The 19089-nt window shown below is 33.2% G+C and overlaps 1 protein-coding gene across 1 annotated transcript in view; it reads right to left on the bottom strand.

Moving 5' to 3' along the window:
- The window catches only part of LOC143071374 (BDNF/NT-3 growth factors receptor-like), a 70711-nt gene that overhangs the window by 30601 nt on the left and 21021 nt on the right, over window positions 1-19089 (bottom strand). Inside the window, exons 2-3 of the mRNA XM_076245625.1 lie at window positions 13361-13435; window positions 10292-10363 (exon numbers count right to left, since the gene is read on the bottom strand). Of these exons, the coding sequence (XP_076101740.1) occupies window positions 10292-10363; window positions 13361-13435 (147 nt within the window). The remainder of the gene's footprint in view (window positions 1-10291; window positions 10364-13360; window positions 13436-19089) is intronic.

The raw sequence follows: 19089 nt of genomic DNA, 5'->3' as shown, positions 1-19089 counted from the left end.
TTTCTCGTACGTTGCATATCCGGTGTGTGTCCGTTATGCATCCGTTACACGTCCGTTTCATTCGGTCAGTACATCAACGGACTCCCAACGGATAACAATTTTGTCAACGGACAACTTTTATTTTCATCCGTTAGGCGTCCGTTCGTGCTATCCGGTAAGGTGTGACCGAGGCTTTACCAACTTACTATTGTAAAAGATGTTAAGGAGAAGAAATCGTTTCTAAAACTTTCCTTTACAAACTAGGGTCTTGGAGTAATCAATTAAGGCAATAACCTTTATCATACATTAGTTCAATGAAGCAAAACTCCCGTGTGGGAACAGGTAAACAAAAAAATTAAATGTTCAACAAATAACAAATTTTCTATAGGCTTGTATTCTGATTTAGGCAAAACCACGAAATGATATATTCACGAACATGTCAGTTTTTCTTTATCTACCAAAATTGGTACCCTCGAAAATAAATAAAGCCACAATTTACCTATATAAAAACCTTTTGCAGGATCTGAATATTGACGACCTTGTATTTCTTTGAAGCAACATTCCAGAACCACCTGCATATGGAGTATATATCTCCATGATACACGACATAACATGGCTTGCCTTTCATATAATGATTTCCTTGACAGAGGGTGGCCGCTTAAAGGATACCAAATGGTGAAGCTGAAATCATTCCTTAAAAACTTTTACGGATAACATCTTAAGTAAGTCGACTCTTATGAAATATCAGTGTCACATTTTCCCTAGTACCGACAATCCCGTAACAATGACAAAATGACCAAATACGATGAATTATGCACTACACAGTAAGTTTTAGGAAAAACCTGAACCCCTTCAAAAATCAATTAGAACTGAGGTGTCTTGGTAGGATATACTAGACCCTGAAAGTAACAATGCATTTATTGATATTATAAGCGAGGAGAGGAGAATGTGGTGTGGATACAACTTTTCTTTGATACTTAAAATGGACAGTGTAGTATGAATTGTCGGTATTTTTGCTCTGTTATCTTTGCTTAGTCAGCAATAGAACATGCATACATACATGTACGCACTTAGATGTAATGATATAAATTATCTCGAAAACAATAAACTATTAAGAAGAAAACAAAAGAAATAGTTGACATTTAAGTTGTGTAATCTTCAGACAAGAAAGCCATATCATGTATATTTATAGGCTTCTTTTATTAAAGAGTCGCAAAAAAAAGATTATATAATGTTTAAATTTGAATCCATACAGAAAAAACTAAACCGTGAATTTGTATCTGTTTTGAACTATTACCACGTAACAATTTAATTTCTTTGAAATGTTTCAACCATGCTTTTTACGTTAGTGAAAATTTGGGTCCTATTATTTATATTGTACACATTATAAACCTTTAAATTCATGACCGTCTACCATTTAACGGGAGAAACACAGGTTGAAGATACATACTGATTATCTTAAACTTGAAGTCAAAGGGAAACACCAACAATCACAGTGGAATTCATCGCTAAAAACGACATCAACATAACAAACAATTGTTTAAACTACTATAAAACCAGCCGGGAATACAGCTCCTTCGGAAGAATAAAAAAATGCATGTCTCCTATTTAACATTCAGTTTTCTAATATAAAAAACAGCTCGGTAGTAAACCATGACAGACATGATACGCAAGATATGAATGTTAAATTTGGTCCTAAAACATTATATAGTAACCTCTAAATAAAGATAACGCAACAAATGGTGTAACACTAGTGGTTTTAAATGAGACCGAAATTCAATGATACGTTTTTTTTTAATGAAAACTAGTTAATGCATACATATGGTGTGTAAAAAAACTAAACTGATGATGCAAATCTTATCTAAATGCACATGTTTTAAAATTGGTTTTATGCAGTACTATTCAGAAACCTCGCTTGCATCTACTTTAAATTTGCTTATCTTAGGAAAGAAATAAATATTCGACTGTGTATAAAAAAGATCCAAATAAAGTGAAACTTACAATACCATCTAATAAATGAGCTGAATAATGTAATAAATACAAAAATAGATTTGAAAATGGCCGGAAAAAAGATCATAGACGATTATACCTAAAGAAATGACCTTAATAAAGTTATTAATACTAGATAATATGTACCGAATCTTTATCGAATACTGGTCTACAAATTAAAATGCTGAACAGAAAAGAATTAACTACAAACACTACTGAATTCACAAAAGCAAAAAGTCCAAGTAAGATCATTTGCAACGTTTTATACTTGCAGATCAATACTATCATTTGTTTAAAACATAATGATATTTTTCTTAATGCAAAACATCTACAGGTACCAAGCATTTATGAATGTCTGATTACATCCAAATACAAAATGCAGTTTTGAATTAATAAATAATGTTTCAAAATACCTCAAAATCATGTAAACAAGTTTATCTTTTGAAAGGTTATCGGTTTCTCGCGGGCAGTTGAAATTTAAGAATGACAATCATTAATAAATGTTATAGCTCGTTATAAAATAAAAATCATCAACATGGAAAGACTTCATGGAATTTCTGAATTATGTTAGAAATACCCTGTGGTGGGATGTCCAAAATAGATTGTGTAATTATGTCCCACTGTAATCTTTTCCTTTGTCGGTCAGTAATATTGGTCATAGGCGACGTTAAAATATCGCCTATTTTATCAATGAAATTACTTAGAAATGTACTACGTTTGTTCTAAAAATATTTAATATTATTGCTCACATCATGATTATCAATTCCCTGTACATATGCAGGGACAAAACGACCTTCTTGACACCTAGCTTTGTAATAATATGAGCAACACGAGAGGTGTTACATGTGCAGCAGGATCTGCTTACCCTTTCTAAGCACCTGAAATCACCCTATGTTTTTTTATGGGGTTCGTGTTGTCCTTGTACACCTATTTGTGACATTTTCGACACGCATCATTGTCAATATAATGGAATTTGATGTGACTGTCATACAAGTGAAACGTTTAGCGCTATAAAACCATGTTCAATCCACAACTTTCTACATTTGAAAATGACTGTAACAAGTCAGGCATATGACAGTTTGTGTCCATTAGTTTGGTGTCTTTTATCATTTGATTTTGCCATTTGATTAGGGACTTTCTGTTTCAAATTTTCCTCGGAGTTCAGTATTTTTGTGATTTTACTTTTTTCTGTATACACGGGCTCACATTTTAGTAGCGATAAAAGTAATGTTTTGATGAACCTAATTCTGTGTCAATTCCTCATAGTCATGCATCCCAACGTATGACATCAACGAACACATTAACGGTTAATGTTTTGTTTTGTTCACGCACTGTTGTCAATACAATGGAATTTGATGCGACTGTTATACACATGAGAGGTTTTGCTAGCTATAAAATCAGGTTCAATCCACCATTTTCGACATAAGAAAATGCCTGTACGAAGTCAAGAATGTGACAGTTGTTATCCATTCGTTTGATGTGTTTGAGCTTTTTATTTTGCCATTTGAATAGGAACTTTCATTTTTGAATTTTCCTCGGAGATCAGTATTTTTATGATTTTACTTTTTAGTATATCTGGTCAAACGTATCTAACATAAAGTTATCTTATCCAATTGACGCAGCCGGAATTACACTGTCTGGGATGCTATTCTTTATAGGACTTATATATAAATATATATTTATCAGCACCAGAGGTTGTAGCAGTGAAGATACAAACACGTAGATTGAACACCCGGTAATTCCGATTTTGGTCTAGGTATTGATGTGTGATCTACCAAACAACGTGTAGAAACATGCAATCTTTGTATAACAGTATTCTACATACAATTTGCAATCGTCTCTTGCCTGTAACTAACATTTGTTAACAGAGATTTGTAGAAAATGAAACAGTTATATTTCTGTGCAGGTAAACAGACTGTTCGAGGAAACGGTATTAAACTAGTTTGACATCGTCAAACTTATAACATTGAGTATATTAAACTGTTTATATAAAAGTAAAAGGTTCATTAAACCAATTGTTCAAGCATCTAACAAAATAATCTATTGCATACTGGGGGCAACAAATGTTTTGACAAAACAGGATGACAACAGTGATATGCAGAACAGACATTTAATCAGTAAAATAATCAACGGAATAAAAACGAAGAAGTCAGATTTGTATAAATAAAATATAAACCCTCAGACACAAAATTGTAGCTACTGATATTTTACGCAATTGATAACATAGTTATTTTCGGATTTGACTTAGTACCTTGGGTTAAATTTATCGTACTTTGATCTTGAATTTCCTGAACAGAATATTATTCATCAGTTTCATGTTCAGTAAATGCGGCGAATTAATAACAGACAATTGTGTCTACAATATACAAGTTATAAAATGAGTTAAATATAATAATCAAGAGATGTGGTATGATTGGTATGTGACAACTGTACACCATAGTTTAAATTGAGTGTATATGCATTTGTAAGCAATTAAAGGCAAACGTTAGACCTTCAACAATGAGCAAAGTCCATAATGTGTAGTCGGCTATAAAAGGTACCGGCAAAAAAAATATGAAACAATTCAAACAAGCAGTAATTTATAGCAAAACACCATCCGAAAAACAAATATGACAGACGTAAACCAACAAAAAACACTTAGTTACAGGCTTTTGACTTGGAAAATGCACATTAAGCATGTGGAAGGGTTTACCATGTTTGTGAGCGCTCAAACCCTCCCATAACCTAAGACAGTACAGTAACTACACAAAATAAGACTCTGTTAAAGTCAGTAGCAATCGGTTTTACTAAACAAATCAATACGAGGCATAAAACATCTAGCATAAAAATTATAGAAACAAAGCACGGAAATAAGAGTACTCACAGTTACTTGTACCTAGTTCAAAGCCAATTACAACAATTATACGAATCATGTTCTCCCAAACTAAATTATCAATCAGGACACATTCAACGGATTTTGTTTAAAGACGTCATCAAAAGTCTGAGATACGCATGACCTTGTGCAATGTTAAAATACACACATGTATTAGTAAACAGTATCGACTGAATTTAGGATTACTGTATACAAATAGCAATTATATATTTATGTATGCTTACTACAACCCGCTAGTAAGTTTAATAACCTATCTGAATAGAGTATTTTTTTACTTGAAATGGTCCACAGACAATCTTTTTTTCTAATACAATTATTTAGGATCAAATAGATTTAGTCCTATTGTCTGTATGCTTGTTTCTTACTATGAACAGCGATACTGACAACATAAGCAAGTCCAGATCAACAGGAAATTAACATGATACCAATTACCTGTTGATAAGACACATTCCGGAATATGGCAATATAATTTAGAATGATGATATAAAAGTAGAATCATATGTTATTGAATCTGTACAATTATCTAGATGATGTTGGAACTTTTAATGCAGTTAGAAGTGGGACACATTGATTTACGTGGTAAGAATTATGTAAAAAAACAGGTGATAGAAAATTCACACTACACAGAGTACAGCAGATATGACATCGTATTAACGTTTGAAACTTAATAACTGTGCCATGAGAATAGATACTGAGTTGAAGGAGGATGCCAATCCATGTCTGTTTTTCTTCCCTACTAACAATGCACTTTTCTGCGAGTTACGCACTGATGTGTTCTGATACATCATTTTACGAGAAGACACTGTCAGAAAGCTTTGTAGTCTATATGTAAGAACATTTACGGTCCAAACATGTTGTCAATACTTATTGTTTGGCATTGCAAAAGGTCAATGCAAATATAATTGAATTGTATGCGACTATCATAAAATTGAGAGGTTCATCTAGCTGTAACACCCGGTTAACTCAACAATTTACTACATAAGGAAACCACGGTACCATGTCAAAATATGACAGTTGTTTTCCATTCGTTTGATGTGTTTGAGTTTTTGATTTTGACGCTCACTAAGAACTGTCAGATTTTAACTTTCCTTGGATTTCGGTATTTTTGTTATTTTACTTTTTCATCAACCTGTTTTTGACGTCTTTACACTAAATGCGTTGGATATGTGCTGATCGTTGATAACAAAATATTGAAATCGTGTTTTTGTCACTGGCTTTGAACTAGCGTTCAATTACTGTGAATGCTCCCTGGTCGGTGCAGTCGTTAAGTAAGTTATATTTGTGTACTTTATGTCGTTCTTATGATTGGAGCCCTCTTTAGCTGACTTTTAGTTTGTTCTTTGTTCTGTTGTATACTTCAATGAAAAATTAGGAGCCCGCAAAAATGTTCACCTCCGCTTCATTCTCTATGTGCCTGTCCTTAGTTATGTAATTCACAGGTTGTCGTTTGATGCTGTATATCATATTTATTTTCGTTTATTGTCTTTTTTATGGATAAGGCAGTTAGTTTTCTGGTTGTAATTTGTATTGAATTTGTCATTTCGATGCTTTTTATTATAGCTTACTATGGGCTATATGTTTTGCTCGTTGTTGAAGGCTGTGTGCAGTTGCTAAATTCAAATTTGTTTAGTCTATGATGGGAAATGCTTCATAGATGCTCATACTACATCTTCTTATTGGTATATTCAGGTACTGCTTGATTTAAGACATATTTTTAAGAAAATACATAGAAAATAAAATATGTCTTTGTATAAAAGTGACACTTAACATCAACGCATTCAAACATCAATCCGAATTCTGATAGCAAAAACATCTTATTAGGAAGACTACGTATACATACTATAACTATTTTTTATTGTAACTATATAACAAAATTAGGATCCTAATGATGCTAGTATTACTAGACATGCCAAAGATACTTTAAGATCTTTTCATGATATTTGACGTACTAATCTATTCATGGAACTTTTAAAACTCGACTGTCTATTCATTCTCTTATATTTCGATATTAACAGATTCATACGCATTGAAATATAACAAAGCAAGCCAAGGTGGTCGAGTGGTCTAGCGCGTCGGATACAGTGCAGGCAATTTGGTGTCATGATATCTCAGTAGCACGAGTTCGAATCCCGGCGAGGGAAGAACAAAACATTTGCGAAAGAAAATTTACAGATCTAACATTGTTGGGATGATGTTTAGACGAGTTGTATAACATGTTATATATATATATATATATATATATATATATACACACTACTTTATACATCTCGTATGTAAAAGAAAATTTCTTATACAATGTATATATATTTTTATATTAGTTTTTTTTCAACTGCTGCTTAAATTAAGTGTATGACTAAAAACAGTAATGAAACGCTTTACCATCCATGAATAAAATTATATTAGAAAGACAAGGAACACTTAAAACTGGGGGAAAAATGCAGAACGACATGGACAAGATATGTTATTGCTTAACAGGCCGGGGTATTTAACAATCCCTTTTATGGTATTGGTATGGCTTTTTCCCGAAGACCACACGGTGACATAACGTTGTTTCAATTCTAGGACGTTGGACTCTAGTGAAAAGGTGTCTCACTTTTAAATATTACCATATCTCCTTATTCTTACACTTGTCAAATTCACTACACTTAAATAGCATGTAATGTCTTGTCAGAAGCAAAGGCATTTCATTTCACAGGGAATTAAGTGATATTAGATCTAAATGGCTATTACTTGATGTTTAATATGAACTAAAGTACTAATGAGCCCTTCTAAATTCATCTTTGCACAACTTTTTTTATCGATCTTGACAGATGAAAATATGACAGAATTACATCACATACGTGTAAGCATTAGCAACTCAGTGCTACATTTTTAGTTTAAATGGAGTAGGAGAATTAGAAAAGTTCGAATGAATAATGAAACCCTGTCTTGTAAGGAAGAGCATACACCCCGTAAGAAAAAAAAAAAGACAGAAAAAGAAAAGAATTAAAATAAACCATATTTAAAATATAAGAGTACAAAATATATAAACATTTCTTAGGTACATTTTTAAAAATCTTATAAACACCTTAATTACGCGGGAACTATCTCAGTTACACAATTGCAAGGTTTTTTTGTTTCTTGACGTATGACACCAGTCAAGTTTCAAGACCGATATATCTACCATGTAAAATGTTTCCTAGCATCAAATGTTTACCACATCTGCCCTCTTAGACAGAAACGCCCACAGAAACGCCCACGCCAAATTTAATACGGAAACATTATCCATTTAAACCGGAAAACCATTTCCTTTCGCAGATATCGTCTTGTTAGCCAACTTCTTAAGATGAAAATAACGAAGCATTCCCCCCGGAACAATATTTCATATTCATTAGGTGATAACACTTTTTCAATCATCGGATCGATATTAATTAAAAATTAAGCTTAGAGATGAAACATTTAGCTAAAAGAAAATTATATTTTTATTTTTACATCATTTAAATATAATCATACCTTCAAGCAAAAATAGACAAAAATGTTTTCATGATTTCAAATAAAAAAAAAGAGTAATTAGAAGTCAAGTTAGTCGAAAATCATAAATAAATGAGACTGATGGTATCTTTTCGATGTTGTTGACCTTGTAAAGTTACTCGATTGAAGCGTTTTTTTCATGTTTTTTTTAAAGTGCATTCGTACGCAATTTTGGACTATTATTAATTTACCTTGTGAGCTAACACTTACTACTGGACTTAAATTATTGAACAATTAATTGTTAAGAAATACTTTTCGCAATATAATCCCCGTTATTCCCCCATAAAACAATCTTAAAAAATTAAGAGCGGCTTCTGGGGCTCCATTTATCATTTGCTTACGGAACAAAAGTAACTAATAAGCTAACTGTTCTAGAATAACGCTGTACCCTCAACCGATCAAAGACGTAAATGTTTGTTTAAAGAAGTTTGAGCTAGGATGTTTGAAGTCTAATGTATTCTATTACTTCTCGCCATATGTCATTTATTTACCAATAATTATTGTTTATAGCTGTAATTGTCTTGATGACAAACACAATAAGGAGTGCTATAAATCGTCTCATCTTTCTTGATCCATGATTAATTTCCGTAACTGTTAGTAAAATGGACATGTTCAATCTGTTAATTTGTATAATTGGTATAAAAGCACACATGTGTTTAGGGTATTTTTCGGTCCCTTAAGTTATTGTAATTTGTCGTAATTTGATTGTTATCGATTAATTAATTCTCAAGGTAGAATATATTTCCATATTAATGCAAAATAGGTAACAAAATCGTGTCAAGATAAAAGCGCTTAATATATATCAGTAAATATAATTACAATATCTAGGTTTGGATCATTCTGTTTATAATGTCATTTCAACGAGAAATGGCCAATATAGGTTTGGAAGGTTGTAATTATATAGTCTGTATATTATTAGAGCCAAAACTATATAAACACTTCAGGAACTTCGTTTCCTCAGAAAATTATGCTCTTCGACAATTCTGTTTAAATCACATATAACAAAAAAGTACCGTCAGAAACAAACATAAACAAATGTAAAAATTACCAAACAAATAGATTTATTTTGAAAATGAATTCAGAAACAAAATAAAAACAAACATCAAGCGAGAAAAGAAGAAAGAAAAAGAATAAAGCCTAATAGAATAAATGGAGACGTCCAGCTCCTGATGTGACTTAAAAGTTCAAGATAAATTTTGTCGCAGAGCTTTTATTTTTAACCGAAAGTGGGGGAAAAGATGAGATGGGCGGAATTTCGAACGCCATAATGTTTGGCTTGTGTCGTCAGTCGAATTCAACATTTTCATACAAATATTTACCATTAAGTAAAAATCACCGTATTAGTCGAGCGTTTCCTAAAAATGTAGACGTGAGATTAAAATTAAATTTTACATGATTATATTTTAAAAATGTATCGTGGTCCATAGAAATTTTACTATTTTCATTTCATTGCTTCGATACGTGCTTTTTTGTGATGCAAGGACACCAGCATTCATTCAGTCAATAAAAACCAATCCAGTTAGCAAAGTAGCACTGCGAAATGAAATATAATTTCTGTATCTTGCTTATTTCAATTTTGATCACACATTAAAATAACCTTGGCAAACTTTACTACGCAGTTTTTGTATTTCTCAAAGACAAATATGACATAAATTAATATCATAATCGATAACAACAATGTGCAATCAGTTCCTGTCAAATGGCTAGGGTGGATCCGTTATTGTGGAATTGAGTTTTAGATCTAAATTACGGATGTGCATAGCATGTTAGCAAAATAAGCATGTTATGCTCTGTCGAACACCGAAAACAAAAACAGGAAACATATAACAGTGGTTTGAAAGAATAAAATTGTCTTGTCTTTTCTCAACAACTGAGTGTCTATAAAAACATACAAACTTATCCCGTTCGGGGGTATTTTAAAAAGAGACTCAATATACTTACAGAATTCGAAGGTCTTTGCTTTTCTTCAAGGCATCTGGTGCAATAAATTCAAGGCCAGAATTGGTTATAGACCTTCAAATAATGTAATCATTAATATAATGTATTTTGATATTTGTTTTTCGAACTATCACATACTATTGCATTTGTAAAAATTGTCGAAAATAAGAATAACCGGGAAATTTTGTATAAATATCCATTTCTAGAAATTCGAGTCTATTGGTATACACGAATTTACAATCCAATACAATATCTAATTGAGGGGAGCTTAAATATAACAATAACACCATTCGATGATGGTATTTTTGCTGATGATATCCATTCATTCGTTATATGTCTGTTCGAAGTCAGGAGCCTGTAGTTCAAGGGTTATCGTTGGTTCATGTCTGCCATATTTTTCGTAAACTGTTTTGTTATAAATTAGGCCGTTAGTTTCCTGAATTGGATGGTTTTAAATATTTCATAATTGACAAACGGCATATCTTCAGGTCAGACATGGCATTACTTTATATTTCATTTAAGAAACCAAGAAGTCCCAGTTGGGAAGGGGTAAGTTAAGTACGTTGTGACTTTTGGAAGCCCTCATTGACATAACGAACAGCTTATGGAAATAACATAGCTGGATTACACATTGCAGGATAGGCCAACCAAATTAATGCATTTCTGTATGTCATATCGCATTTGTCAGTGTGATACGAGAAACAGCTCATCATGCGAGAAATTGAGTACAGAGTACGGTCATAAGACAACGTATAGATCAAATGAATAAAGATATGTAAGTGTGATTCATTGTGATTACAGACGTTGCAATATTTTTGTGGTGGGAAAATTGTCTCTAGATATTTTACATAAAGAAAGTTCAATAAATTGTATGAAAAAATATTGAAAATAAGAAGTTTTGTTTTGGATAGATTAGTAGAAGTTTATGTGAAATTGAATTTTTATTTCTAAAATATTTGGAAATATAAGGGTTGCTTCCATTAAGAGACATTTTAAAGCATAGTTATGAAGGGGCCAGAACGTGAGGAGCGAACATTTTTCAAGGTCCGGTGTACATTGAAATTGTTTGCGCGAAAACAAAATCCACATTTGCGCGACAAATCGCATTACGTTTGCGTGAAATTTACTTGTTCAAAATCACCAAGTAATAATAATCAACCAAATCAATTTTAACATAACGGAAACAATCATGATGAATGGTAGTCTTATGCCTCGTTCACACGTATATTTAATTCGAATTGAATTCGAATCGAATGCGAATAAAATTCGCTTGTCACGTTCACACACACTTCTTTTTTAATTTGAATTGATTCGAATTGGCTATTTCGAATTATCAAATTCTCATTAGAAATACGTTTTTGTTAATACATTAACGTCGTTAGCACAGCGAATTTGACGCGCATTGCAATAGTCGAATAAGAATTAACGTTAGGACGTAAAACGTTTCGAATGCGAATTAAACTATTTCGAATTAGTTAATGCGAATCGAATTCGAATAACGTGTGAACTCAGCAATAGATGCATCCTTTTTTTATTAGTTGTTATTGACTTTGAACAAGCTGTCAGTAACTGCGATTACGCTTAAATCTGTACTTAGTGTCTCTCATGTATGGATGTACAAGTACCCGGCCACGTCCACTCTGTTTTTGTAAGATATTTTTTTTGTATCCATCTCATGAGTTAATCCTTTTTCAACTTATTTTTTATAGTTCGTTCTCATATTGCACTGGTACACCGCTGTCCTAGGTATTGGGAGGGTTAGAATCCCGCTTACTTGTTTAACCCCGGCACAATCTGTATGTATGTGCCTGTCTCAAGTAAGGAGCCTGTAATTTAGTAGTTGTCGTTTGTTGCTTTGTTGCATATCTATTTTTCGTTTATTTTTTTGTAAATAAAAAAGGCCGTTTGTTTTCCAGTTAGAATTGTTTTACATTTCTGATTAAGGGGCCTTTTATAGCTGACTATGCAAAATAGAGTAAACCATTTCTGAGAAGAATAAAAAAAATGAGACATATTCTGGAGATGAACCAAGAAAATTAATCAATTTAACACCACCATCATCAAGTGATCAACGTAATCACGCGGAACCGATACTCCAACTTGTGAAATAATACGACAAGCATGATTTTTTTATTAGTTGTCATTGGCTTTTAACTTGCTGTCAGATAACTGCGAGTACTCTCAGATCTGTTCATTGTGTCTTTTTGTGTCGGGATGTACAAGTACCGGGCCACGTCCACTTGTATTTTTGTCCATCTGATGAGTTAAGCCTTTTACAACTGATTTTTATAGTTCGTTCTTCTGTTGTACTGTTATACCACTGTCCCAGGTGAGGGGGAGGGTTGGGATCCCGCTAACATGTTAAACCCCGCCACATTATTTATGTATGTGCCTGTCCCAAGTCAGGAGCCTGTAATTCAGTGGTTGTCGTCTGTTTATGTGTTACATATTCGTTTTTCGTTCATTTTTTTTTTACATAAATAAGGCCGTTAGTTTTCTCGTTTGAACTGTTTTACATTGTCTTATCGGGGCCTTTTATAGCTGACTATGCGGTATGGGCTTTGCTCATTGTTGAAGACCATACGGTGTCCTTTAGTTGTTAATGTCTGTGTCATTTTGGTCTTTTGTGGATAGTTGTCTCATTGGCAATCATACCACATCTTCTTTTTATAAGGTCATAATTCAGTTCAATAAATAAAATCTTCTCTGATAATATACACTGGTGAAAAAATCTAGAAAGTTACAGGTAAATTTACCCAAACGCAAGATATTTTTTTTCGCGCAAACGAAATAATGCATCTGTACCTGTCATAATTAAAATTCGCGCAAATGAATGTCGACTTCAAATACCAAAAGCCTTGTATCTGTTTTCAAAAGCACATACTATTGGTTCATTGAATAAATCTCAAGATGGTTTTCGTATATATCTTTCGAACTCAATCATATTTGTATTTTTAGAATTCAAAAGTATGAATGATAAGATTCATTCATTATTTCTATAGTCTTAAATTTTCAAAAGAATGTAAGAAAGAATGTGAGAATAAGTGGTTGAACAGGAAGTCAAGTACTTACAATGTTTCTAAGTGTTTGTAGTGTTGCAGTGATCGGTTTGTCAGCGATGTTAAATTAGCCTGATCTTCAATAAATCTGAAAAAGAAAATGAAACAACAATCAAAGAAATCAGCTCTCGATGCCGACCTTGTAACATATTTCATTTGCAGACTTTTAGCTAAAAGCTTTTAGTGTTCGATTAAAACATTGAACTGGATAAAATCATACAGGAACACAGTTTCATGAAGAACTTGCTCTAGCTTAACGTGCACGACTGTAGGATGTCACTTATCCGATGAACTAGAAACTTAACGTGCACGACTGTAGGATGTCACTTATCCGATGAACTAGAAGCTTTACTAGTCAAGAATAAACTTGTCACGGTTATCAAGGTTTTTAGTGTATTATACAGAACTTGAAACACGCTATTCTTTACTTGCATTTGATTATAATATTTTATGACATTTGTATTCTAAGCTTTATCAGAAACGTTTTCTAAAGTAATAATCCGACTCCAAGAATTATTTCAAATCGAACTAGGTGATTTGCTGTAATATTTACAAAAGTTCTGTATATTAAAAGTATTTGTGCACACGCATTTAAAGCAGAGTTCACTACATAACGATATTTTTTTATGGAGCGTTGTGCGATAGGAGACAGAAATTATACAACTAAATCAAAGAATAAGATTTGCTGTATCATTTAACAAGTGTTCTCAATTGAAGTTAACAAGCAGTGTTTTACAAGAAAAAAAAACGTTGACCGTGCGCACTTGTTTAGAATGAAGCGCTTCATACAAAATGTTCTTCGGTCAAAGCCTTTACACCACAATAAATTTATAAAAAGAAGCAGCTAACTCTTAAATGTTTTCATATACAATTTCATTGGTGAACAAATAAAATGTAGAAAACAATAAGCAAGACCATGGTTTGGGTCAATACAAATACTTTTAGTTGATATAATAAGATGTGGTATAAGTGCCAATCAACAACTCACAATCCAAGTCGCAATGTGGGGTTCGTGTTGTTTATTCTTTAGTTTTCTATGTTGTGTCATGTGTGCTGTTGTTTGTTTGTCTTTTTCATTTTTAGCCATGGCGTTGACAGTTTGTTTTAGATTTATGAGTTTGACTGTCCCTTGGTATCTTTCGTCCCTCTTTTGTAAAAAGTTAACCAATAAAGGTCAAAGTACAATATTCAACACTGAGACTTGGTTCACAACTAACAGCAAGATATAAAGGGACCCATTCAATCAGTACCTGAAATTAGCTTTTTTCTTTAAATCAACTGATGAACAACCGGCCCCTGAAGATATTTGCCTATGTTCATTTAAAGACATGAAGGAAAACACGTATATAGGCGACTAAGGAGTAGAACAGTGTCAGACCATGGAAGTATTATATTGTCCTAACCCCACATCTCTTTTCATTTTGACATACATGTTTATAGGACAGATCAAACTAGATATTTGTAATATTCCTATATTCATGACATTGCAACAATTAAATTTTAAGCCAAATAAAAGAGCATAATTTACAATAAAGAAAACACTAACAAGTTTGATTCATAAAAATATATCATTACCTAAAAGTAAATAATTTCTTGACAAGATCAATGTTGATATAACAGCAAACAGCCTTTATGTCTAAAGGCATATTAAACAGTTACAATAGTAATATAATTATAAGAAAATATTGCCCAGCAGTAATCGATATTTCATCTTATAATGGGATAGACACAGTGTCCGGTTGATAAAAACCTATTATAACACCATAACATTGTCAATATCAGAAGACGATCGACGTTTAATATTTAGTTTATGGCCAATTTTCCCTACAAAAACCCAATAATTTGTCAAAAAATAAAGAATAATTTCTGCTGTGAAGGATGTCTATCAAATAAGTAGCATTTATAACGGAATTCTGAAATGGATAACAAAAATTGACATAAGAATTAAGCCCTCCATTTTATATATATATATTTTCCCTTCACACAGACATATATATTAATGATTTACACCTATTATCTAAAACACGATTAGTATTTACATTACATGTAAGACGTCACTATGCCCCACATAAAAAACTATTACATGTAACATTATTGTCTGCTCTATAGTCGGGTTGTTGTCTCTTTTTGACACATTTCCCATTTCCATTCTCAATTTAAAGTGATTCCCGAAAGCTTGGTCAAATCCATAATTGGCATGATATATTATAAATAGTTAACATCATAAGGAAAGCGTGTACAAAGTTTCATGATGGTGTGACCACTAAGTACTTTAAATGGGTACATGTAACTATCAGAAACAAAATTTAATTAACCTGATACGGGATGCACAGATCAGAAAATATAATAAACCGGGCATGACCATTGAATGCTTTGTATCACCAAAGACAGGATACCAAAAGGATGGCCGAAAACGAACAGACAATGCAAATACCAAAAGGATGGTCGAAAACGAACGGACAATGCAAATAACAGTCTACAGAAAACGACATAGAAAGACTGAGCAACACGAATCTCCACCCGGGGGGATCTCAGGTGATCCGGAGGGGTAAGTAGATCCTGCTCCACATGTTACTCGCGTCGTGTTGCTCATGTGAATACAAATCCTGTGATAAGTTTAATTCAAGAGCTCACATTTGAGGAAATTCAGTTTTTTATATACAATTTGAAACTATAGCATAATTAAAACAATAAGTCTTTAACACACATAATTCCTATTTATAAACATCCTGGTTCTTCGAAGTCAGTATAAATATTCCAGGCTGAAGCTAGCAAATATAAATCGGGTTTATAAGCTATAGTCTTGAATTGTCATGTAACTATATATTCAATAATTGCACAATAAGAAATGAAATAAAAAATGAATTCAAGCCCACCATTCTATAAGGACTGACAATTTATCGACTGGAAATATTTTTTAAGAATGCTTCTTTGTAGTCCTCAAATTCCAAATGACATTATGCTGACAGAGCAAACAATATGTTCTTGTAAACAATGATTTAATTATCGTTAATCAATACTTCATTTGTTGGTAAACATTTGAAACATAAGAAATCAGTGACATTTTCAATACATAAAATGATAATTTAATTTTGTAATTTTTTTTTATAATCTTGCTGACTTTGCTGTTTTTAAACATTTTAAAAGTACAAGATCGACGTTTGAATTTACGCCAGAATATGTTTTACTATGAGAAGATAGACTTTTAAAAGTACAAGATCGACGTTTGAATGCACGCTAGAATATGTTTTACTATCAAGAGATAGACTTTTAAAAGTACAAGATCGAGGTTTGAATGCAGAAGATAGAGAACGCGTCTTGAACGGACAAGCATTCTTTAAATTGATACCACTTAATAAGCGCGTCGACAAAAGCCGTCGTTGTCTACATCCTTGTTCTATTGTCTCTGGTGAATAGTTGTTTCATTGGCAATCATACGACATCTCCTTATTGTTTTATGAGCTGCATTGTTGTCCACTAATGTCAGAATTTTAAACAAAGGACTTGAAATCAAGTATAAGCAGGATAAATTTTGTGGTAAGAAAAATACTTATTAGTATTTACTCGGGGTCTGAGTTATGTCGTAGTGGCTAGGAATCTGTTCTTTGAGAACAAGGTCAACAAACCCTATAGTTACGATAAAAAAGAAGATGCGGTATGATTACTAATCAGACAACTCTCCACAAGAGACCAAATGGCACAGAAATTAACAACTATAGGTCCCCGTACGGCCTTCAACTATGCGCAAAGTTCATTGCATACCAACAGTTAAAACATTTCATACTAGCTTTACTTCCAACATAATGTTGATTTATGTCAACAGTGTCGTTCTTGCATTTCTTAATGCCCACGTCACACTGTCCCGATGTTTACGCCGATGGCAACACGATAATGGAAATTTTCAAAATCGGGACTGATCGTATCCAGATCGGGCTATTCGTAGTGCCATCTTTAACCATCGGCCACTTTTTCTAGCCTTCGGGGACAACTTCGGGAAGGGTTCTAAATTTTTTAACATGTTAAAAAATCCCCGAAGGTGCGTCCGATGTTGAGGGTTCGTATTGAGTTCGTATCACCATCCTCACCATCGTAATGTCACCGGGAATGCATCTTTACACATCGTATTGCATTCGTGTTTCCATCGTTTCCATCGGGCAGTTTTGACATTACGATGTCTACACGAATGAATCACGAAGATACCCGAAGGTCTTACAATGGCAACACGACTTCGTGAAGACCTCGTAATCCCGTCGTGTTGCCATCGAATAAAAGTACGAAGGCGACAAGATGGAACTACGACGGCAATAAATCCAGCTAAATGTAAGTTAATTTTCGCGCTAAAATACATTTAAAGTGCCATGCGGGATATACACTGGTCAGTCTAATACGACAGTTAAGATTCTATGAGAACAAGAAAGGCGACAGTGTTGTTTCTATTAATTCAAATGGAACAAGAAGAGCAGCTATTACAGGCTCAGGATTTACTTTTACAAGTAAAATATTATTTTTTGTCAATTTTTCATATCAAGTAACATAATGAAAATCATAAACGCGCCTCGTACACCAACACTGCAGGTACACGTATATAGGGAAACCAACTTTTTCTTCATTATTCTGATTTTTTATGTATCGTCTGAATTGTTGTCACACGAATGTTTACTCCATAACCATTTTGTTTTCTATATGTCATATTTTGCCGCATTTGTTGCTTTCCCCACATCCTTCCTTTTGTCTATATTATTATGATATTCTCCTGGAAAGCTCTTTTTGAATAAAAGGGATCAACGAACCCATTACCTTACCTTTAAGATAGATCAGTAAACATGGGCATAATTATTGGTGATTATTCAGACTAGTGCACACATTTTACAGTTCAAACAAGGCAATGCCGAGCGTGGCATCCCCTCGTATGTAACATATTGGGGACAAATATGGACACTATATTTGTATATGACACATGCAGAAAATGGTAAATTGAATATGCATATTTGATACATAAACTATTTTTTTAGAAATCAACCAAAACATTCAGTAACTGGAAATACCTTTAATTGTATTATGCCATTTCAAGGAGAAAAAACAAGTCCATCTGCATGACCTTGACCTTTGGCCTTGAACGTAAAAAATGTCAGATCATTACAAGGAGGAACAATATACCAAATGTGGTTAAAATCTTTTGAAGCATATTGGTTTTAGAGTGTCCACAAGGGTGATATTGCCTATTATTACAACTGCCACTGTGACCTTGACCTTTGAACTTTAAAGTCAATAGCGCTTAAGATATTCTTAACGAGTAACACCATACCAAGTTTTGAGCATTTTGGTTCTAGAGTGTCCATAACAATTTTATGTACACGCAACTTACATGTAGTAGGCGAGGGGATAATAAACTAAGTTTTATAAGAATTACACAAAAAAATCGATCTCCCGCCATGCATGGCAGACTTGTACAGAAACGATATGTTGTCGAAATTCTGTTCGTATCTTTAAGACATCGTATGGCCATCGCGCCATCGTCGTAATCCATCGTGTAGCCTTCGTAATCCATCGTGTAGCCTTCGTGATCCATCGTGTAGGCTTCGGCTGAGATATGAAGCTTAAATATCCGTCTTCGGTTAACCTTCGTATGTCCATCTTTTGCTATCGTATATAATTTCGGCACCATCGTATAGACTTCGTTATTTATCGTACTTGCTTCGGTCACTTTTTGGTATTTTAACGAGATCGGGACCAACTTCGTAC

The sequence above is a fragment of the Mytilus galloprovincialis genome, chromosome 4, assembly GCF_965363235.1.
Source record: "Mytilus galloprovincialis chromosome 4, xbMytGall1.hap1.1, whole genome shotgun sequence".
Lineage (NCBI taxonomy): Eukaryota > Metazoa > Mollusca > Bivalvia > Mytilida > Mytilidae > Mytilus > Mytilus galloprovincialis.
Note: the sequence above shows the minus strand (reverse complement) of the source record. Positions and strands in the feature narration are given on the sequence as shown.